The sequence below is a fragment of the Nylanderia fulva genome, unplaced genomic scaffold, assembly GCF_048542155.1.
Source record: "Nylanderia fulva isolate GAGA-0341 unplaced genomic scaffold, ASM4854215v1 Scaffold89, whole genome shotgun sequence".
Lineage (NCBI taxonomy): Eukaryota > Metazoa > Arthropoda > Insecta > Hymenoptera > Formicidae > Nylanderia > Nylanderia fulva.
In genome coordinates this window covers 79024-98267 of record NW_028191015.1, presented here as the reverse complement: position 1 = coordinate 98267, position 19244 = coordinate 79024, and the positions used below count along the sequence as shown (strand labels likewise).

Genomic DNA, 19244 nt, shown 5'->3' with positions numbered 1-19244 from the left:
ATATTGCCAAATGATTACAATGATTTACGTTTACCAAAATTAAAAAATTCAGAATTTCAAATAGAAGATGAGACAGAAGTTAATGCAGAAATAGCTGATGATGAGACTGAATTATTAAATGAGACAGAAGATAATGTAGAAGTAGCTGATGATGAGACTGAATTATTAAATGAGACAGAAGGTAATGCAGAAGTAGCTGATGATGAGACTGAATTATTAAATGATCCGATAGAAGAGATAAAAAATGATATGTTAGAAGGTCAACGGAAAGCAATGTTGACTCAAGTGACTAATGCTGAAAATGATGGCTATTACGAACAATATACCATCTATCATTTATATGAAAAGAAAGCAAATAAAACTGCGACATCTTTATATCAAATGTTAAAAATTCAGGATTTGCCTCTGAACAATCGTGAGCAACATTTAGATTTAATGTGTTTTCCAGATTTATATTTTTCTGGTATTAATGGACAACGTGAGATTAGACAAGTTAAACTTCATGATCATGAATTTATTAAATGTCGTTTGACATCTAAACATCCACAGTATAGATTAAATCTACAATATGTATTTTATTTATTGAACGATGCAAATATGCGTCAATTAAGTCGTGGAATTTTTCATAAAATGAATGTAACTAATCCGCGACTTCGTTATACAGCCGCAGAATACCTAGACGCAATGTCGAAAAAACTGTTGGAATCTAATTTGAATACAATATTTGCCACACTTCGAAATACGGAGCAATATTGGTGTAAACCGAGAAACAATTTAAATTGTATGACGCAGCATTATGGACCTGCGACATGGTTTTTAACACTCAGTTCAAGTGAGTGGTTGTGGGAAGATTTAGGTGAATATATTCGTGAAGTAAATGAATGGCATGACGCTTCCTTAAGCGCTGGCGCACTCGTTGTTAGAGATCCAGTATCAACATCCAGGTTTCTCGATAATAAGTTTCGGGCAATGCTTGACTTTATTAGGTCTAAAGATCATCCAATTGGAGAAGTAACGCACTATTTCTGGCGACGAGAATATCAAGGTAGAGGTATACAACATTTTCACTTATTAATTTGGATTAAAAATGCACCAATTTTCGGCGAATCTACTATTGAGGAAGTTTCAAAATTTATTTCACAACATATAAGCTGCACAATACCGGATCAAAATATTTCGCCATTGTTGTACAGACGTGTTGATACGCATCAGCGACATATACATAATGATTATTGTCTTCGTTTTAAAAAAGTAGGACGTAAAGTTATTCGTCGATGTCGTTTTGGATTTCCTCGTCCCGTTACTGAAATTTTGAATATCAGGGATGTGGCAATTTCGATAGCCGGTAGAAAACAATTGAAACATAAAAGTAGACTTTACGATCTTCCTCGAACGGATAATGAAGGTAATATAAATGACTATAATCCTGTTCTTCTTACTGCATGGGAAGGTAATATGGATATACAATTTATTGGTGAAAAATCATTGCTGCTAACCTGGTATGTTACTAAATATATGAATAAAGCGGGAAAAAGTGAATTATCTGAGAATATTCTTGATAGTAAGGATAACAAAAACAAATCATTAGCGAGTTATCTTTGGAATATTGCTTTGTGATTTACGAATAATAAAAAATGTGGAGCTCTCGAAGCTGCTGATACATTGTTAGGTATTCCTTGGAACTGATCGAAATACAACCATCAGATGGTTAGATGTTAATCAAATACGATATAAAAAATTAAAAAGTAGTAAAGAAATTGAAGCTCTTGATCCTGAATCTACAGATATATTTTATCAATCTTTGACAGATGATCATTATCCACATAGACCAAACGAATTTAAAAATACGTCTCTTTATGAATTTGCACAGTGGTACGATATCTCAAAGATCAAACCGAAAAATAAATTTATTGAATATTATAAAATAGGTAATGGTTGTTATCTTAAACGGCGACAGCGCGGATATCTTATTAATCATTTTAGATATAATGTTAATACACAGCCGGAAAATTATTTCTTTGCGTTATTGCTTATGTTTAAACCATGGCGAAAATTAGAGAATCTTAAAAATGAATGCGATACTTATACCGAATCGTTCACAAAGTAAAACTGCATCTTAAAGAAGCATTGCAATATCATGAAAAATTAGAAGAATTGCAAAAAGCATTTGAAACTGCAAAACAGTTAGTTCAGCAATACTTAGATGACGATTTGCAAAAAGAGCAGTCTCAGGATGATCCTGAAAATGCAATAGGTATTCAAAATATAGAGGCTGGTGAAGCAATGCAAGATTTTAAAGATCTTGGTGATAGAGCAATTCAAGAAATTGATGTATCTGACATGATAGTAAAATTAAATACGGATCAAAAACGAGTATTTGATAAAGTTACCAATGCTGTAGAGTCCGATAAATCAATATTACGATTATATGTTAGCGGAGAAGGTGGTACTGGAAAAAGTTTCTTAATCAAGACTATTAAATGCTGGATAAAACAAAATCTCAACAAAGATACTGCTGTAACAGCACCTACTGGTATAGCAGCATTTAATATAGATGGTTTGACAGTTCATAGATTGCTTCAATTACCCGTTGAACATGGTCAAACTCCTAAGTATAAACAATTATCTGATTGTGTATTAAAAGTTTTACGAACAGATCTTATTCTTTTCGTAATTGATGAAGTGTCAATGATATCTAATTTGACTTTAAGCGCCCAAAAAAGGCCTATTTTTGATAATTTTTTACTATAAAACAAAAACAGTGATAGAAAATCCTTTTTAAGTACTTAATCTTACATACTTCGAAATATATAAAAAAAATTTTTTTGCATTTTTTTTTTACAAAATGGCGGTGACAGAGCTCTGCAACGATGACCACTCGTTTCGGACAGTGCCTTACGGGCGACCTACTAGCTGCTCCAATTTTTGCTCTAGAACAAAAAACCAAATTTTTTTTAATTCTTTATATCATTAGCTAGCGAACTACGTACGGAAATTAAAAAATAATTGTTTTTGTAAAATGACACAAGTTTGAAGAAAAAGTTTCATTTTTTGACGAAAAATTTTGCACAAAATTGTTTGTAAAAAAAAAGTTTACAACGAAACGTAAAATCCGTACGTAGTTCGCTGACAAATGTATCTTAGAAGCTACAGTTTAAATTTGAAGTAAATCGGTCAAGATTTGTGGGAGTTATGAGGTCGCCCAGTTTGAAAAAAGTGATTTCGAGAAAAACGCGTTTAAAGTTTTATGTAACAATCAGCGATAGAAATTTTTCGTTTACCTTTAATCTGCGATGCCTGCACCATATAATTGACCTTCCTCATTAATGTTCTTCTCCTCCTGGTCCTTCTTGGTCGATTTTAGTGATGATCGAGCCTCTTTTGCAGCATCTGTCAACGAGCGCTCCGAAAGTTTGATGCGTCGCGCGTCAGTCTCGAGGCAATAATTGTAGCAGTTCGGTCCAATTGTTATGCTTAATTCTCCCATAATCTTCATAAGGTTGGAATATCCATCATTGTATGTACAAACAGCAATATTACTTGCTGTATCGATAATAATTTTGCCGCTGGAAACTGATTTTGGAGCCATTGACCAAATCAAAGCGTTGTAACTTTCGTTACTGTTTTGGGTGTAGCCACCTAAACAACGTTTAAGAAGATCGTCACTACTTAATTCTTCATAGATTGGCTTAATAGCATCAAAACCATTGAGGAAGAGCTGGCTTATGCTTAAATTCAGCTAATTTATTAGTGGCTTTCGCCAGTTGCCACTTGCACCACGAATCTTACCGGGCGGGCATTTATCGTGCTGTGGCTTTTCGTCTGTGGATAATTTATGATAAAGGGTCGCCCAGATCTCTCGCCTCATATTTTCAATTGAATTATGATTACGACGGATAGCTAATCCGAAATAAACAGACAATTCATCTATAAGTTTAGCAGTCAATTTGCCTTTTCCTCCAAGTCCTTTCATGGCATTCTTCAACTGGAAGGTATACCCATTTTCGTTTTTTGGAAAAATCACCAATCTTTTCGTTACTATGAGGAATTTCAAAATTTATTTCACAAAATACCCTGACAATCGGGAAATCAATATTTCGCCATTGTATGTACGTACGTGTTGTCACATCAGGACTATAATAATGTTTTGTCTTCGTTGAAAAGTTAGGACGTGCGTCGACTGTCGTTTTGCGTGATTCCTCGTGTTACTGAAATTTTGATCAGGGATGTGCAATTTCCGATGCGTAGAACATTGAAAAAAGTAGACTTTCGATCTTCCCGAACGACTAATGAAGGTAATATAAGACTATAACATGTCTTCTTTGCAGGAACGATAATATGTATACAATCTAATGTGTGAAAATCCATTGCTCCAACCTGGCATGACTAAATATTGAAACAGCGGGAAAGTGATTTCTGAGAAATCTTATAGTTGAGGATACATAACAAATCTTTTAGCAATGTTTCATTCGTGGAATATTGGCTGTGAGTTTATCGAATAATAAAAAATGTGGAGACTCTCGAAGCGCTGATAACTTGTTAGGTATTCCTTGAATGACGAAATACAAAACCATCAGCAATAGTTAGATGTATTCAAATGATATAAAAAATTAAAAAGTGAAAGAAAATGGCTCGATCGCAAGTTTTCACAATCGAAGATGATTTATCCCAAGACCAACGAATTTTGCTCTTTTGAATTTGCACGTGTACGAATTCAAAGATCTAACACAAAATAAATTATTGAATATTATAAAATAGGTAAGGTTTATTAAACGGGCCCAGACGCTTCATTACTTTAATTTGTTAATACAGCGACATTCTTTGCGTTCTCTTATGTTTACCAGCGAAATTACGACGACTCTAATGAGTGCGATCACTCATCAATCGTTCCAAAACTGCATCTTACCTGAAGCTTCGCAATATCATGAAAAACTCTAGGATTCAAAGCTTTGAACTGCCAAACAGTTGTCAGCACATACTTAGATCACGATTGCAAAAGAGCAGTTTCAGGTGATCCGAAAATGCAAGAGGATAAAAATGGCGTGTAACTGCACGTTTTAAACGCTTGGTGATGAGCCATACAAAATTGTAGTTATCTGACATGATAGTACAATTACATAGGACAAAAGAAGATAATGTTACCAAGCTGTAACGTCCGTAATCAATTCGATTATATGTTAGGGAGAATGTACGGAAAAGTTCAATCAAGACTATATATATTCATCTTCGATTGTCTGAGATATTTGATACTAGTGATTGCGATGATGGTTGGTTTGGTCGAAAGCATATTCTTTTATTCGGAGATTTGCTTCAATTGCCTCCTGTACGCGAAGATTTTATCTTTACACATTTATCCAATCAAAAAATTGCTAATTATCTTGGTTCTTTAAATGCTGTTAATTTATGGATTACATTATTTGAATATGATGAATTGATAATCAATATGCGTCAGCAATGAGATAATTCATACCGTGAATTATTGTCGCGAATTCGTATTGGTTTAGTGACAAAATCTGATTGTAAAATACTAGAGAGTAGAAAAATATCTTTCAAAGCTGATTCTTTCGAATCTAGATTAAATGAATTATGTGATTTTATTAACAGTTTATCATCGGACATTGTTTGTTTATTTCTTACTTGTAATATGTGTGATGTCCTTAATAATGCAATGTTAAGTCGCATTACTTTCAAAGAAATATTATTAATTGCTGAAGATACGATTGATTGTACATCATATGTAAAAAAGAAAGTATTAAAAGTATTGTCAAATAACGATGATGATAGTTCTCGAACAGCTGGACTTTCAAAACAAATTACAATTAAAATTGGAGCAAAAGTTATGATTCGGCGTAACATCGATGCCAGTTTGGGTCTTGTAAACGGTACAATTGCTAAAGTAATTTCAATTGTACGAGAAACATCTACTGATGACGTAGAAAAGATTAAACTTCTTTTACCATCAGGTTTAGAATATGAAATTGAAAGAGTAACGGCTAAATTTCAGGTATTGGATAAAGCGTATGTGATTCGAAAACAATTTCCATTATCTTTAAGTTATGGCATCACTATTCATAAAAGCCAAGGATTAAGTTTGCAAAGTGTTGTTATGGATATTGGCAACTCTGTATTTAGTTGTGGTCAAATTTATGTTGCCTTGTCGCGAGTAACATCTCTAGAAGGAGTGCATTTAATAAACTTTGATCCTTCAGCAGTAATAGCTAACGAAAAAGTTATTATTAAATATAATCGTTTAAAACAGATATACAATCCGAAAGCAGAAATGATTGCTGTGTCAAAAGAACGTTGTCGTAAAATAAAAGATGTGTGTGTGAAGTTGGCGTATCATTTTGCGGAAACTCATTATATTTTGAGAGTTCTGACTTCCTTTTTAATAGTTCTAGAGTTCCTGATAGGTAAAACACATAGTTCTGCTCGTTAAAGCCAAAAAATTGCTTAGTGCAAAGTGAGACGCCAATTTCACGCAGCATCTCACTTTGTCCTACGACATTTTCCGTATCAGAAATGATCAGAAATGAAAAGATCTATAGTTCTACATAAGTTCTAAGAAGAGTTCTACCTTCTAAAAGCAGAAAATATTAATTAAACCATAATTAAGATAATCGGATACCTGTATCTATAGATGTCGAAGGGAGACGGCAGGCAATTTTTAACAGTTCTGCTTATTATAAAGTAATTCTCGTATAGTTCTGGGTATGTACGATGAATTTCCAAAGAGTTCTGATAATTAAAACTCTTACAAATTATTTTAATTACTTATTTTACCCGAAAAACGCCTATTTTCCACTCTAAAGGTGAGACGCCAGTCGATTTTCGAGAGTTTTGTTTTTTCTAAAACAGTTCTCGTATAGATGTACAATGAGTTTCCAAAGGGTTCTGATAATTAAAACTCTTACAAATTATTTTAATTAATTATTTTACCCGAAAAACGCCTATTTTCCACTCTAAAGGTGAGACGCCAGTCGATTTTCGAGAGTTTTGTTTTTTCTAAAACAGTTCTCGTATAGTATTTGTCATGTACAATGAATTTCCAAAGAGTTCTGATAATTAAAACACTTACAAATTATTTAATTAATTATTTTACCCGAAAAACGTCTAATTTCGACTGTAAAGGTGAGACGCCAGTTGATTTTCGAGCAGTTCTGATTATTATAAAGTAGTTCTCGTATAGTATTGGTCATGTACAATGAGTTTCCAAAGAGTTCTGATAATTGAAACTCTTACAAATTATTTTAATTAATTATTTTACCCGAAAAACGCCTATTTTCGACTCTAAAGGTGAGACGCCAGTCGATTTTCGAGAGTTCTGTTTTTTCTAAAACAGTTCTCGTATAGTATTTGTCATGTACAATGAGTTTCCAAAGAGTTCTGATAATTGAAACTCTTACAAATTATTTTAATTAATTATTTTACCCGAAAAACGTCTATTTTCGACTCTAAAGGTGAGACGCCAGTCGATTTTCGAGAGTTCTGTTTTTTCTAAAACAGTTCTCGTATAGTATTTGTCATGTACAATGAGTTTCCAAAGAGTTCTGATAATTAAAACTCTTACAAATTATTTTAATTAATTATTTTACCCGAAAAACGCCTATTTTCGACTCTGATGGTGAGACGCCAGTCGATTTTCGAGAGTTCCTTTTTTTTCTATAGCAGTTCTGGTATAGTCATGGGCATGTATAATGCAATTCCGAAGAGGTCTGATAATTCAGACACATAAAAATTATTTTAATTAATTATTTTTGGTCGAGAAATGCATTTTCGGGTATATTGACTAACTGATCATATTTCGATAGTTTTATCGATTTGAATTAATATTTTACGACAATCTGCATATTTTTAATTTTTAGAATGTTCTATGTGAAAAAGTTATCAAAATATTTATGAGAAACTAACACACCACACACACACACACACACACACACCACAATTTAAATTGCCTAAGACGTCAAACGTATAAATGTAAATATAAGACTTTTTATCATTAATATTTATGGATTTTCAAAATTATTTATCATAATGAACGCGTATTGTTAAGGAGTTTTTATCTCGTTCTTAGCGTAACCCAGAACCACGGCGTGGACGTGACGAGATTGTGGTTCCTCTTTTTTTTTTGTTTTTTTTGTTTTTGTCTTTTTGTATTTTTTTTTTTTTTTTTTTTGAATTTTTTTGTGTTAAATTTTTTTTACATTTTTTCTTGTATTATAACAAATTTTTAAAATATTAAATCGGTTATATATTTGTATATTTATAATATTGTATTATGTTTTATATAATAGGTTATAATATTTAATATAATATAGGTTTTAATATTTTTATTTTATTGCGCATATAGTAATACATGCGGCGTAACTGTATATTTGGTGGGTGATACTTCAATACGCTTAGATTTCAAGTCGTCGTATTCGTACCAAGACGCTCCTGTAAATAACAAAGCAACATAGTGATTGCCCAAATAATTGATAACGCCTCTAAGTGTGTATTTATTATTCGCTATATTAATAGTTTTGGCAATATTGTGTAAATTGTATATATTTGAATTAATTTTAACATTTTTGGAATAATTGCTATCTGTTAAAATACTTGTATCGATCAGAATTTGTGATCCATAATTTTCATTAATATCACATACATTGTTGCATTTGATACATGTTTGTTTCAACATTAATGTGTCATTAAGAGCATCTTAAATATCTTGAAGACCTTTTTGTAATATTATGTCAACATTTATGCTCATAGCTGTAAATTTTCTCTCGTTGGAATAATTGCATATTTTGCAAATTTTATGTCTTGTCAAACTTGGTAGAGAGACAAAAGTGTATTCAGCTAAGTGAGCAGCATTACACATTGCGTCTAAAGAATTGAAACGTCTGGTATATTTCGATGATGGAATAATGTCGTTTCAATGAGAAAAGGTGCTCTTTCTGCATATTCGTTTTTACAGATTTTACCTGTAGATGCAATTTTTAATGCTAATTGTAAAAAGCGATCGTCTAATTTTTGCAATGTTTCCTTATATTGCACATGCATACCTATCACGTGTATTGTAATATGAAGAAGAGCATCGAAAGCACATGTATTTCGAAGCATTATAGTTTCTCCATCCAATTTTACCGGTTGGCATAAACTTCCATTTTTCATTATAGGTATGCTAATAATATTATTCGATTCAATACTGTCCCATTCGGGACATTTATCTAAATATGTGTTTTTTTTAATAATGTTATATTTTGTGGTGTCTTTATTTACCAAGCCCATCCAATTCTCTTTATAATTAAAGGAATTATCTGAATTTTCAGATAAATCCGAAATTACATGGGGTTTTTTATCATCATTATCCGAACTTTCCGATAAATTCGACATTGCATTGGCTTTTTAATTATTATTATCAGATTTTTCAGAAAAATTATCGGATTTTTCAGAAAAATCTGATATTACACAGGCTTTTTTATCCGAAATTTCTGTAGTAGATTCATTTTCATAAATCGATGTCGAGTGTAAAAATGATGCGTCGTTTATGGAATTAGACAATGCGGATTTCTGTGAATTTGATTTGGCAGAAATTTTAGATTCTTGTTCTTCAGCGAAATCCAAACGCAATCTGCCGTCGAGATATTGTAAATGGTTGATAACTAATTTATCTACTCTCATTGGAATACAACCCTTGAACAATCTATTTTTATATTCAGCGAAAGTTGACTCCACTGAAGAAGATGTTGCTATTTCCGTTCCCGCTTTAAAATAAGGACGCATAATGCCAGTCCATAACGGCAAAATTTTTATCAAATCTTTAATTTTTTCAGCAGCTTTCGGATTATAAAAAGCATTAACGATGTTTCCATCGCATGATTTTTGTGCTAAAGTATTGGCTTTTGAATAAATTTCATTGGTCCATGTTTGCCACGATAAAATTTCCTCGTTATCGAAGTCATCTGATATCGATGACGTTTCATGTTCTAGGTCATCAGATTCCTCGATGTATATACCTTTAATACATTCATTTATAGATTGCAAGCAGGCCTGGGCTGGAACAGACGTATCATTTATGTAACCTATTTCTTCGCTTAGGGCTACAACGAGTAATGATGTTAAGAAAGAAGATAATTCTTCCATCGATTGCATTTTGTACGCTTGAGATATGCATCTTAAATAAAATTGACGTACTTTGCGTGGCTGATGTCGCAAACATTCCCATTTGGATATAATTTTAATTACATGGCTAACGTCTAGTCTTAAATAAGAAGCAGGTAAAAATGTTTCTTTATTTTTTACCGATATATCGTAGCAACATTGCAGATAATGCTTTAGGTCAGCGCAATCTGCAAATGCGCGAGCTAAAGCGACTAACATTGCTCGACTATAATCTGGGACTGTTACAGATGGTACCGTAGCACCGGCTCTCCGAATCTCAATTAAAAAGTACGTCAAAATTGCTGCATCTTGTTTCGTAGATATCATCTGAAATACTGGAATACCCCGTTTATTTTTTGGAACGATCTTACATTGGTATAAGAAAAGATGGGGAGATTTTGTTCCATCAGGTAAAATTAATGCTTTTGCTAAACTATCTTTAGCGTCCATAGTAAAATAAGCAGTTCTGCTTCTATTAATTAATTTATACATCATCATTTGTTCTTTAGACCAATACATGACGTAGAAAGGGTCTAAGCCTATTGAATGTATCGAACCGGGAACTTTAGTATATTTAAAAATTTGTAAATTTTGAATGGCGTCATGATTATTGTCGATGCCTAAACGATTATCTATTTTGTTCTGTTTAGCTTTACGCAAAACTCGCGGCGAATATAAAATTGGCGGATTTTTATCGCCAAATTCCACAATTCGATTTGCTTCCTCAATGCGCCAAATAGTTGTTTGTTTTTTCGCGTCCACTAAATGACTGACAATTTTTCGACGAAGAGATCCTTTTAAATGTCTTTTTTTAATATGAATAATTTCATTGTTAAAACCAAATAAATTGCAGTCGAATATAGCATCCTGCCCATCATTTGGCTTTCTGTACATTTCTCCGCGTAATATTGCCTTGCACTCTTTACACACAGCATTAAATCGAACGAAAGATTTAGCATTGAGGCTTGAAAAAACAGTAACATTTTTGAAAGTAAAGGCGCAAGGAATTTTTGTCTGTTCCCATATTTTCACGGCAAATATATTTGACCATTCTCCGGGTTTGAGTTTTAAATAACGACGATTATTATATTGTTTTGCAACAGGTTTTATATCGTTCTAATTTTTTTCTGAGATAATTAATCGAAAATTTTTATTATCTTGTTTCGAATGTTCAAACGAACTTACATTCGCAGATTCATCAATAATTTTTTCAGAAGATTTCTCGATTACTTTGTTCAAATTAAATGCTTCCAATACAATAGAATATATACCGCGTCTATTTGTGTTTAAAATAGTATATACGTGCTTAGGACTTATATAAGGGTTCAAACTTTCCATCTTCTCGCTTATTTTTAAATATATAGGGTTTGAAGGTGGAAAACATTTTCCATTTAGATCTATACATCTAAATTCCGAGGTTTTTAATATATCTATTAGTATATTCTGATCGTACATTATTGAAAATATTCGATGGAATCTCTCAATAAAGAAAATCTGAAACACTGCTGCTTCTCCGGGTTTCGATATGCTTTTTTTATATCGCTTTTTAATATGCTGCTGTATCGCGACAAGTGAATCTCTCGTCTGGAGCTCGTACAGAGGAGTGGAGTAGCTGACCATCCCCACCACAGTAATATAAGTAAGGAGTAGGCGCTACGCCTTGATACGTAGGCACGTCTCCCACCACTGTACTTTAAGACCGTGAAACTACTCCACTCCTCTGTACGAGCTCCAGACGAGAGATTCACTTGTCGCGATACAGCAGCATATTAAAAAGCGATATAAAAAGAGCATATCGAAACCCGGAGAAACAGCAGTGTTTCAGATTTTCTTTATTGAGAGATTCCATCGAATATTTTCAATAATGTACGATCAGAATATACTAATAGATATATTAAAAACCTCGGAATTTAGATGTATAGATCTAAATGGAAAATGTTTTCCACCTTCAAACCCTATATATTTAAAAATAAGCGAGAAGATGGAAAGTTTGAACTCTTATATAAGTCCTAAGCACGTATATACTATTTTAAACACAAATAGACGCGGTATATATTCTATTGTATTGGAAGCATTTAATTTGAACAAAGTAATCGAGAAATCTTCTGAAAAAATTATTGATAAATCTGCGAATGTAAGTTCGTTTGAACATTCGAAACAAGATAATAAAAATTTTCGATTAATTATCTCAGAAAAAAATTGGAACGATATAAAACCTGTTGCAAAACAATATAATAATCGTCGTTATTTAAAACTCAAACCCGGAGAATGGTCAAATATATTTACCGTGAAAATATGGGAACAGACAAAAATTCCTTGCGCCTTTACTTTCAAAAATGTTACTGTTTTTTCAAGCTTCAATGCTAAATCTTTCGTTCGATTTAATGCTGTGTGTAAAGAGTGCAAGGCAATATTACGCGGAGAAATGTACAGAAAGCCAAATGATGGGCAGGATGCTATATTCGACTGCAATTTATTTGGTTTTAACAATGAAATTATTCATATTAAAAAAAGACATTTAAAAGGATCTCTTCGTCGAAAAATTGTCAGTCATTTAGTGGACGCGAAAAAACAAGCAACTATTTGGCGCATTGAGGAAGCAAATCGAATTGTGGAATTTGGCGATAAAAATCCGCCAATTTTATATTCGCCGCGAGTTTTGCGTAAAGCTAAACAGAACGAAATAGATAATCGTTTAGGCATCGACAATCAAGAGACACGGTAGTGTCTCGCGACCAGTTAAGGGCGTAGCCGAGACACCGTGTATCTTAACGCGAGTCGGACATTTGAGTCTTTATAATATTTCGAATTCTCAATAACGGCTGAAGCAATCGAGTTTATACTAGACCTAATCGATAGATTGAGTTTGAATTATATAATAAAAATGTCTTTATTTCTGCTCTACGTGATTTGTAAGCAGAGATATATAATTGCAAAGTCAAAATATGAAAAATTTCTTTTAAGAAACGTCCCCGTCATCATTATTATTATCATCATCGACCACGCATACATAGTAGTATCGTGCTACACGTATTCACACGTATACAACACATGCGCACACATATATCACACGTACACAACACATGAATAGATGCATGTATTGGAAATGTCCATCTCGCACGTTTTACAACAGACGGCGATAGTATGTCGCTCCATGATCCATGATGTTAGGTATATGTGTCAGATCAGATGTCAGATTTGATGACATGTAACCTCTTTGCATGTAACATGTATGTAGGTTACATTCCCTACAATGTCATGTTACATATTAGTTGTAATTATATAGAATCCACGCGTATGGAAGAAATGGATATTCTACTAATCGACTCAAATTTTTGCCAAGATGTATATAAGCAAATAAAGCAAATGCAAAAGCTAAACGATAATGCTCTCGATTTTAATTCTATATTAAATAGATTAGAACTCGCGACAGTAGATATGTATAATAAACTTTATTCACTAAGTAATATCATCAGACAAGTCCAATTACATCAAGAGCCTTCTGCTGACATTAATTCAGTGGTATCTTTTTTTTATTGAACAATTATATTATTCAATTTATTATATTATATTCTTTAGTCTTGCTGCGTTTGCATGATTCTGCAATACATAATTAACTAATAGAAACTACATCTGTTTTATAACTAATATTTTTTCAGCGTGATCAGGTCACGTCATGCATTGCAAATAATCAACGATTGATGAAGAAATATAATTTGTCTGCTGAGAAATTTGATCATATTTGCTTGATTGCTACAAAATATAAATACGCGGGAAAACTTACAGGTTTTACTAGTAAATATGTATACACTCTGCTATCACCGAACCATGCTAGCATATATGTGGCAAATTTTTGGCTGCACTTAGAAATGAAGAATTTCAGTAGGCCAATGAAAATCAGCATCAATTGTAAAGGAGTGAGAATTGAAAATTAATTATATTAAAATGACCACGATTGTAATTGACTTAATAATAACGAATATTTAATTACAACAGAATGTGACAAGATTATTAAATTAATCTCTATGATATTTTAAGGGAAACAGGACGTACAATATACAACTTTGTTTAATAAATATATATATTCTCTTAAGACGGAAAAGTATAAAATGTTGTAACAAACGTTTTTGAATAATTATGTATAATACATAATACATATCATTATACAAAATTTTTGCGTATTCCTTTATTCATTATAATATAGTTTCTATTGTTGAAAAAAGGTATTATTCAGGCTTATGTGTCGAGTTTTGAGAAAAGAGCTGTTACAAACAAAATTTGTGATCACTTTAATATTTATGAAAAATAGCAATACACATACATGCACACAAGTTCACATTTAATTTTTTTACGATTTACTATTCAACGTTATGTTCGTCTTTTTACATTGCAAAATTTTGATTCATAAAAGGGATGATTAAATTAAAAGTCAATATAATAACAAAAATGATTATATTAATATGATATAAAATAATTAAGATAATTACTAAAATCCACTAGACATGTGCAAAATGTAGTGATTGCTTGACGGAAAAAAATATTTATTTGTATTCCATTTTCTTTATATCTTCAGTTTTATATACTATAAAATTATAAATTTATTAATATTTATTAATATTTATTAATTAATATTTATTATATTTATTAATATTTATTACTATATTATTAAAAAAAAATTGATCAAATTAATATAGATCATATCACAGAATTATATTCCGGCATAACTCTCTTAAACAGATGTTCGTGATAAATATTAGTAAATCAAATCAAGCTTTTAAGTCTAATTATATATATATATATATATATATATATATATAATATATATATATGTATATATTTAATACAATAAGAAAAATATTTTTTATATTTTACTTGATCAATTAAAATTATATGATCATACGGTACAATAAAATATCATTTACACAATTATATTATCATATGAAGCAATAATATGATCCCAAATAACGAGTACTCGAACGAGATACTTTATAAAGTAAACTGCATTAAAGTAATATATGCAGTAATAAAATATATTTTATATTTATCGTATATGATATTACGCATTTGTGCTAATATGATAATACCTGTTCTAATACATATCTTTTAAAGCTATGATATCAAATATTATTTGAAACATGTTTGCAAATAAGGAAAGAAATGATTTAAGATATTGAAAATATTTCTTAAATTATGTATAAACATATATATAGAATCAAGTATCTTTGATTAAAGCATCAAAACGTCTAAACAGTAAAACATACACAGAGTCATAGCATTGCGGTAATGTTATTATATCATATACAAAAATGAATGATATAATCTCTAAAAACACACCTTTAAAAAAAGGTAAAAAAAGGCGACCAGTTAAGGGCACGCCATTAACAAAAATTATTTATTGCAAACCCATGTAGAATCCTATCCTATTGCAAACCCATGTAGAATCCTATGAAAAATTAATCATTGCAAACCCATGTAGAATCCTAGGCAAAATTAACCATTGCAAACCCATGTAGAATCGTACCCATTGCAAACCTATGTGGAATCCTATGAAAAATTAACCATTGCAAACCCATGTAGAATTGTATTAAAAATTATCCATTGCAAACTTATGTAGAATTCTACATTGCAAACCCATGTACAATAGAATTGTATGAAAAATTATTGATTATAAACCCATGTACAATCGTAACAAAAGTAATGAAATAAAAAAAAAATTGCGACAAGTGAAAGTAGAAACTTGTACCAGTGGAAAATTAAAATTGCAGACATATATATAGTCGTATAATGAATCAGTAAAAATTTAAATTTGCAAATGTAGAATCGTACCATAAAAAAACTTATCTTTTAAAAAAAAAAGATAAACAAGATGCCAAGTCCATTAATATAAAATAAAAAGAAATAAAAAAATTGTAGTTAAAAAAACTGGGCGCGCTGCTAAGTTTCAAAATTACAATGCACCTTAAAGTAACATTAATTAATTTAAACACAAAACATATTTTAACTGCAATGAGTTTAAAAATAACAATTTAATTTTAATATCATTAGAATATTATTTAGCATCTTAAAGTAACATTAATTAATTTAAACACAAAACATATTTTAACTGCAATGAATTTAAAAATAACAATTTAATTTTAATATCATTAGAATATTATTTAGCAGCGCGCCCAGTTTTTTTAACTACAATTTTTTTATTTCTTTTTATTTTATATTAATGGACTTGGCATCTTGTTTATCTTTTTTTTTAAAAGATAAGTTTTTTTATGGTACGATTCTACATTTGCAAATTTAAATTTTTACTGATTCAATATACGACTCTATATATGTCTGCAATTTTAATTTTCCACTGGTACAAGTTTCTACTTTCACTTGTCGCAATTTTTTTTTTATTTCATTACTTTTGTTACGATTGTACATGGATTTATAATCAATAATTTTTCATACAATTCTATTGTACATGGGTTTGCAATGTAGGATTCTACATAAGTTTGCAATGGATAATTTTTAATACAATTCTACATGGGTTTGCAATGGTTAATTTTTCATAGGATTCCACATAGGTTTGCAATGGGTACGATTCTACATGGGTTTGCAATGGTTAATTTTGCCTAGGATTCTACATGGGTTTGCAATGATTAATTTTTCATAAGATTCTACATGGGTTTGCAATAGGATAGGATTCTATATGGGTTTGCAATAAATAATTTTTGTTAATGGCGTGCCCTTAACTGGTCGCCTTTTTTTACCTTTTTTTAAAGGTTAATCATGACGCCATTCAAAATTTACAAACTTTTAAATATACTAAAGTTCCCGGTTCGATACATTCAATAGGCTTAGACCCTTTCTACGTCATGTATTGGTCTAAAGAACAAATGATGATGTATAAATTAATTAATAGAAGCAGAACTGCTTATTTTACTATGGATGCTACAGATAGTTTAGCAAAAGCATTAATTTTACCTGATGGAACAAAATCTCCTCATCTTTTCTTATACCAATGTAAGATCGTTCCAAAAAATAAACGGGGTATTCCAGTATTTCAGATGATATCTACGAAACAAGATGCAGCAATTTTGACGTACTTTTTAATTGAGATTCGGAGAGCCGGTGCTACGGTACCATCTGTAACAGTCACAGATTATAGTCGAGCAATGTTAGTCGCTTTAGCTCGCGCATTTGCAGATTGCGCTGACCTAAAGCATTATCTGCAATGTTGCTACGATATATCGGTAAAAAATAAAGAAACATTTTTACCTGCTTCTTATTTAAGACTAGACGTTAGCCATGTAGTTAAAATTATATCCAAATGGGAATGTTTGCGACATCAGCCACGCAAAGTACGTCAATTTTATTTAAGATGCATATCTCAAGCGTACAAAATGCAATCGATGGAAGAATTATCTTCTTTCTTAACATCATTACTCGTTGTAGCCCTAAGCGAAGAAATAGGTTACATAAATGATACGTCTGTTCCAGCCCAGGCCTGCTTGCAATCTATAAATGAATGTATTAAAGGTATATACATCGAGGAATCTGATGACCTAGAACATGAAACGTCATCGATATCAGATAACTTCGATAACGAGGAAATTTTATCGTGGCAAACATGGACCAATGAAATTTATTCAAAAGCCAATACTTTAACACAAAAATCATGCGATGGAAACATCGTTAATGTTTTTTATAATCCGAAAACTGCTGAAAAAATTAGAGATTTGATAAAAATTTTGCCGTTATGGACTGGCATTATGCGTCCTTATTTTAAAGCGGGAACGGAAATAGCAACATCTTCTTCAGTGGAGTCAACTTTCGCTGAATATAAAAATAGATTGTTCAAGGGTTGTATTCCAATGAGAGTAGATAAATTAGTTATCAACCATTTACAATATCTCGACGGCAGATTGCGTTTGGATTTCGCTGAAGAACAAGAATCTAAAATTTCTGCCAAATCAAATTCACAGAAATCCGCATTGTCTAATTCCATAAACGACGCATCATTTTTACACTCGACAACGATTTATGAAAATGAATCTACTACAGAAATTTCGGATAAAAAAGCCTGTGTAATATCAGATTTTTCTGAAAAATCCGATAATTTTTCTGAAAAATCTGATAATAATAATGAAAAAGCCAATGCAATGTCGAATTTATCGGAAAGTTCGGATGATGATGATAAAAAACCCCATATAATTTCGGATTTATCTGAAAATTCAGATAATTCCTTTAATTATAAAGAGAATTGGATGGGCTTGGTAAATAAAGACACCAAAAAATATAACATTAAAAAAAACACATATTTAGATAAATGTCCCGAATGGGACAGTATTGAATCGAATAATATTATTAGCATACCTATAATGAAAAATGGAAGTTTATGCCAACCGGTAAAATTGGATGGAGAGACTATAATGCTTCGAAATACATGTGCTTTCGATGCTCTTCTTCATATTACAATACACGTGATAGGTATGCATGTGCAATATAAGGAAACATTGCAAAAATTAGACGATCGCTTTTTACAATTAGCATTAAAAATTGCATCTACAGGTAAAATCTGTAAAAATGAATATGCAGAAAGAGCATCTTTTCTCATTGAAACGATATTATTTCCATCATCGAAATATACCAGACGTTTCAATTCTTTAGACGCAATGTGTAATGCTGCTCACTTAGCTGAATACACTTTTGTCTCTCTACCAAGTTTGACAAGAAATAAAATTTGCAAAATATGCAATTATTCCAACGAGAGAAAATTTACAGCTATGAACATAAATGTTGACATAATATTACAAAAAGGTCTTCAAGATATTCAAGATGCTCTTAATGACACATTAATGTTGAAACAAACATGTATCAAATGCAACAATGTATGTGATATTAATGAAAATTATGGATCACAAATTCTGATCGATACAAGTATTTTAACAGATAGCAATTATTCCAAAAATGTTAAAATTAATTCAAATATATACAATTTACACAATATTGCCAAAACTATTAATATAGCGAATAATAAATACACACTTAGAGGCGTTATCAATTATTTGGGCAATCACTATGTTGCTTTGTTATTTACAGGAGCGTCTTGGTACGAATAC

General features: G+C 31.4%; 1 protein-coding gene, 1 long non-coding RNA gene and 1 pseudogene across 2 annotated transcripts; 2 read left to right on the top strand and 1 right to left on the bottom strand.

Annotated features, from left to right (window-relative positions):
* Nucleotides 1-19244, top strand: part of LOC146719704 (uncharacterized) — an 81481-nt pseudogene that overhangs the window by 7833 nt on the left and 54404 nt on the right.
* On the bottom strand, nucleotides 2763-3695 carry LOC146719709 (uncharacterized). The gene is made up of 2 exons (XR_014926360.1): nucleotides 3282-3695; nucleotides 2763-2930 (listed from the first exon to the last, which is right to left on the bottom strand). It is a non-coding gene; the product is annotated as an uncharacterized LOC146719709 (long non-coding RNA).
* On the top strand, nucleotides 5675-6439 carry LOC146719708 (ATP-dependent DNA helicase PIF1-like). Its single transcript, XM_085489598.1, has one exon. The coding sequence runs from the start codon at nucleotides 5840-5842 to the stop codon at nucleotides 6437-6439; it is 600 nt and encodes a 199-aa protein (XP_085345724.1). The 5' UTR covers nucleotides 5675-5839.

Bases quoted from the DNA above. Each gene is read 5' to 3' on its own strand.
- LOC146719708 (XM_085489598.1), top strand. From the start codon at position 5,840: ATGATTCGGCGTAACATCGATGCCAGTTTGGGTCTTGTAAACGGTACA.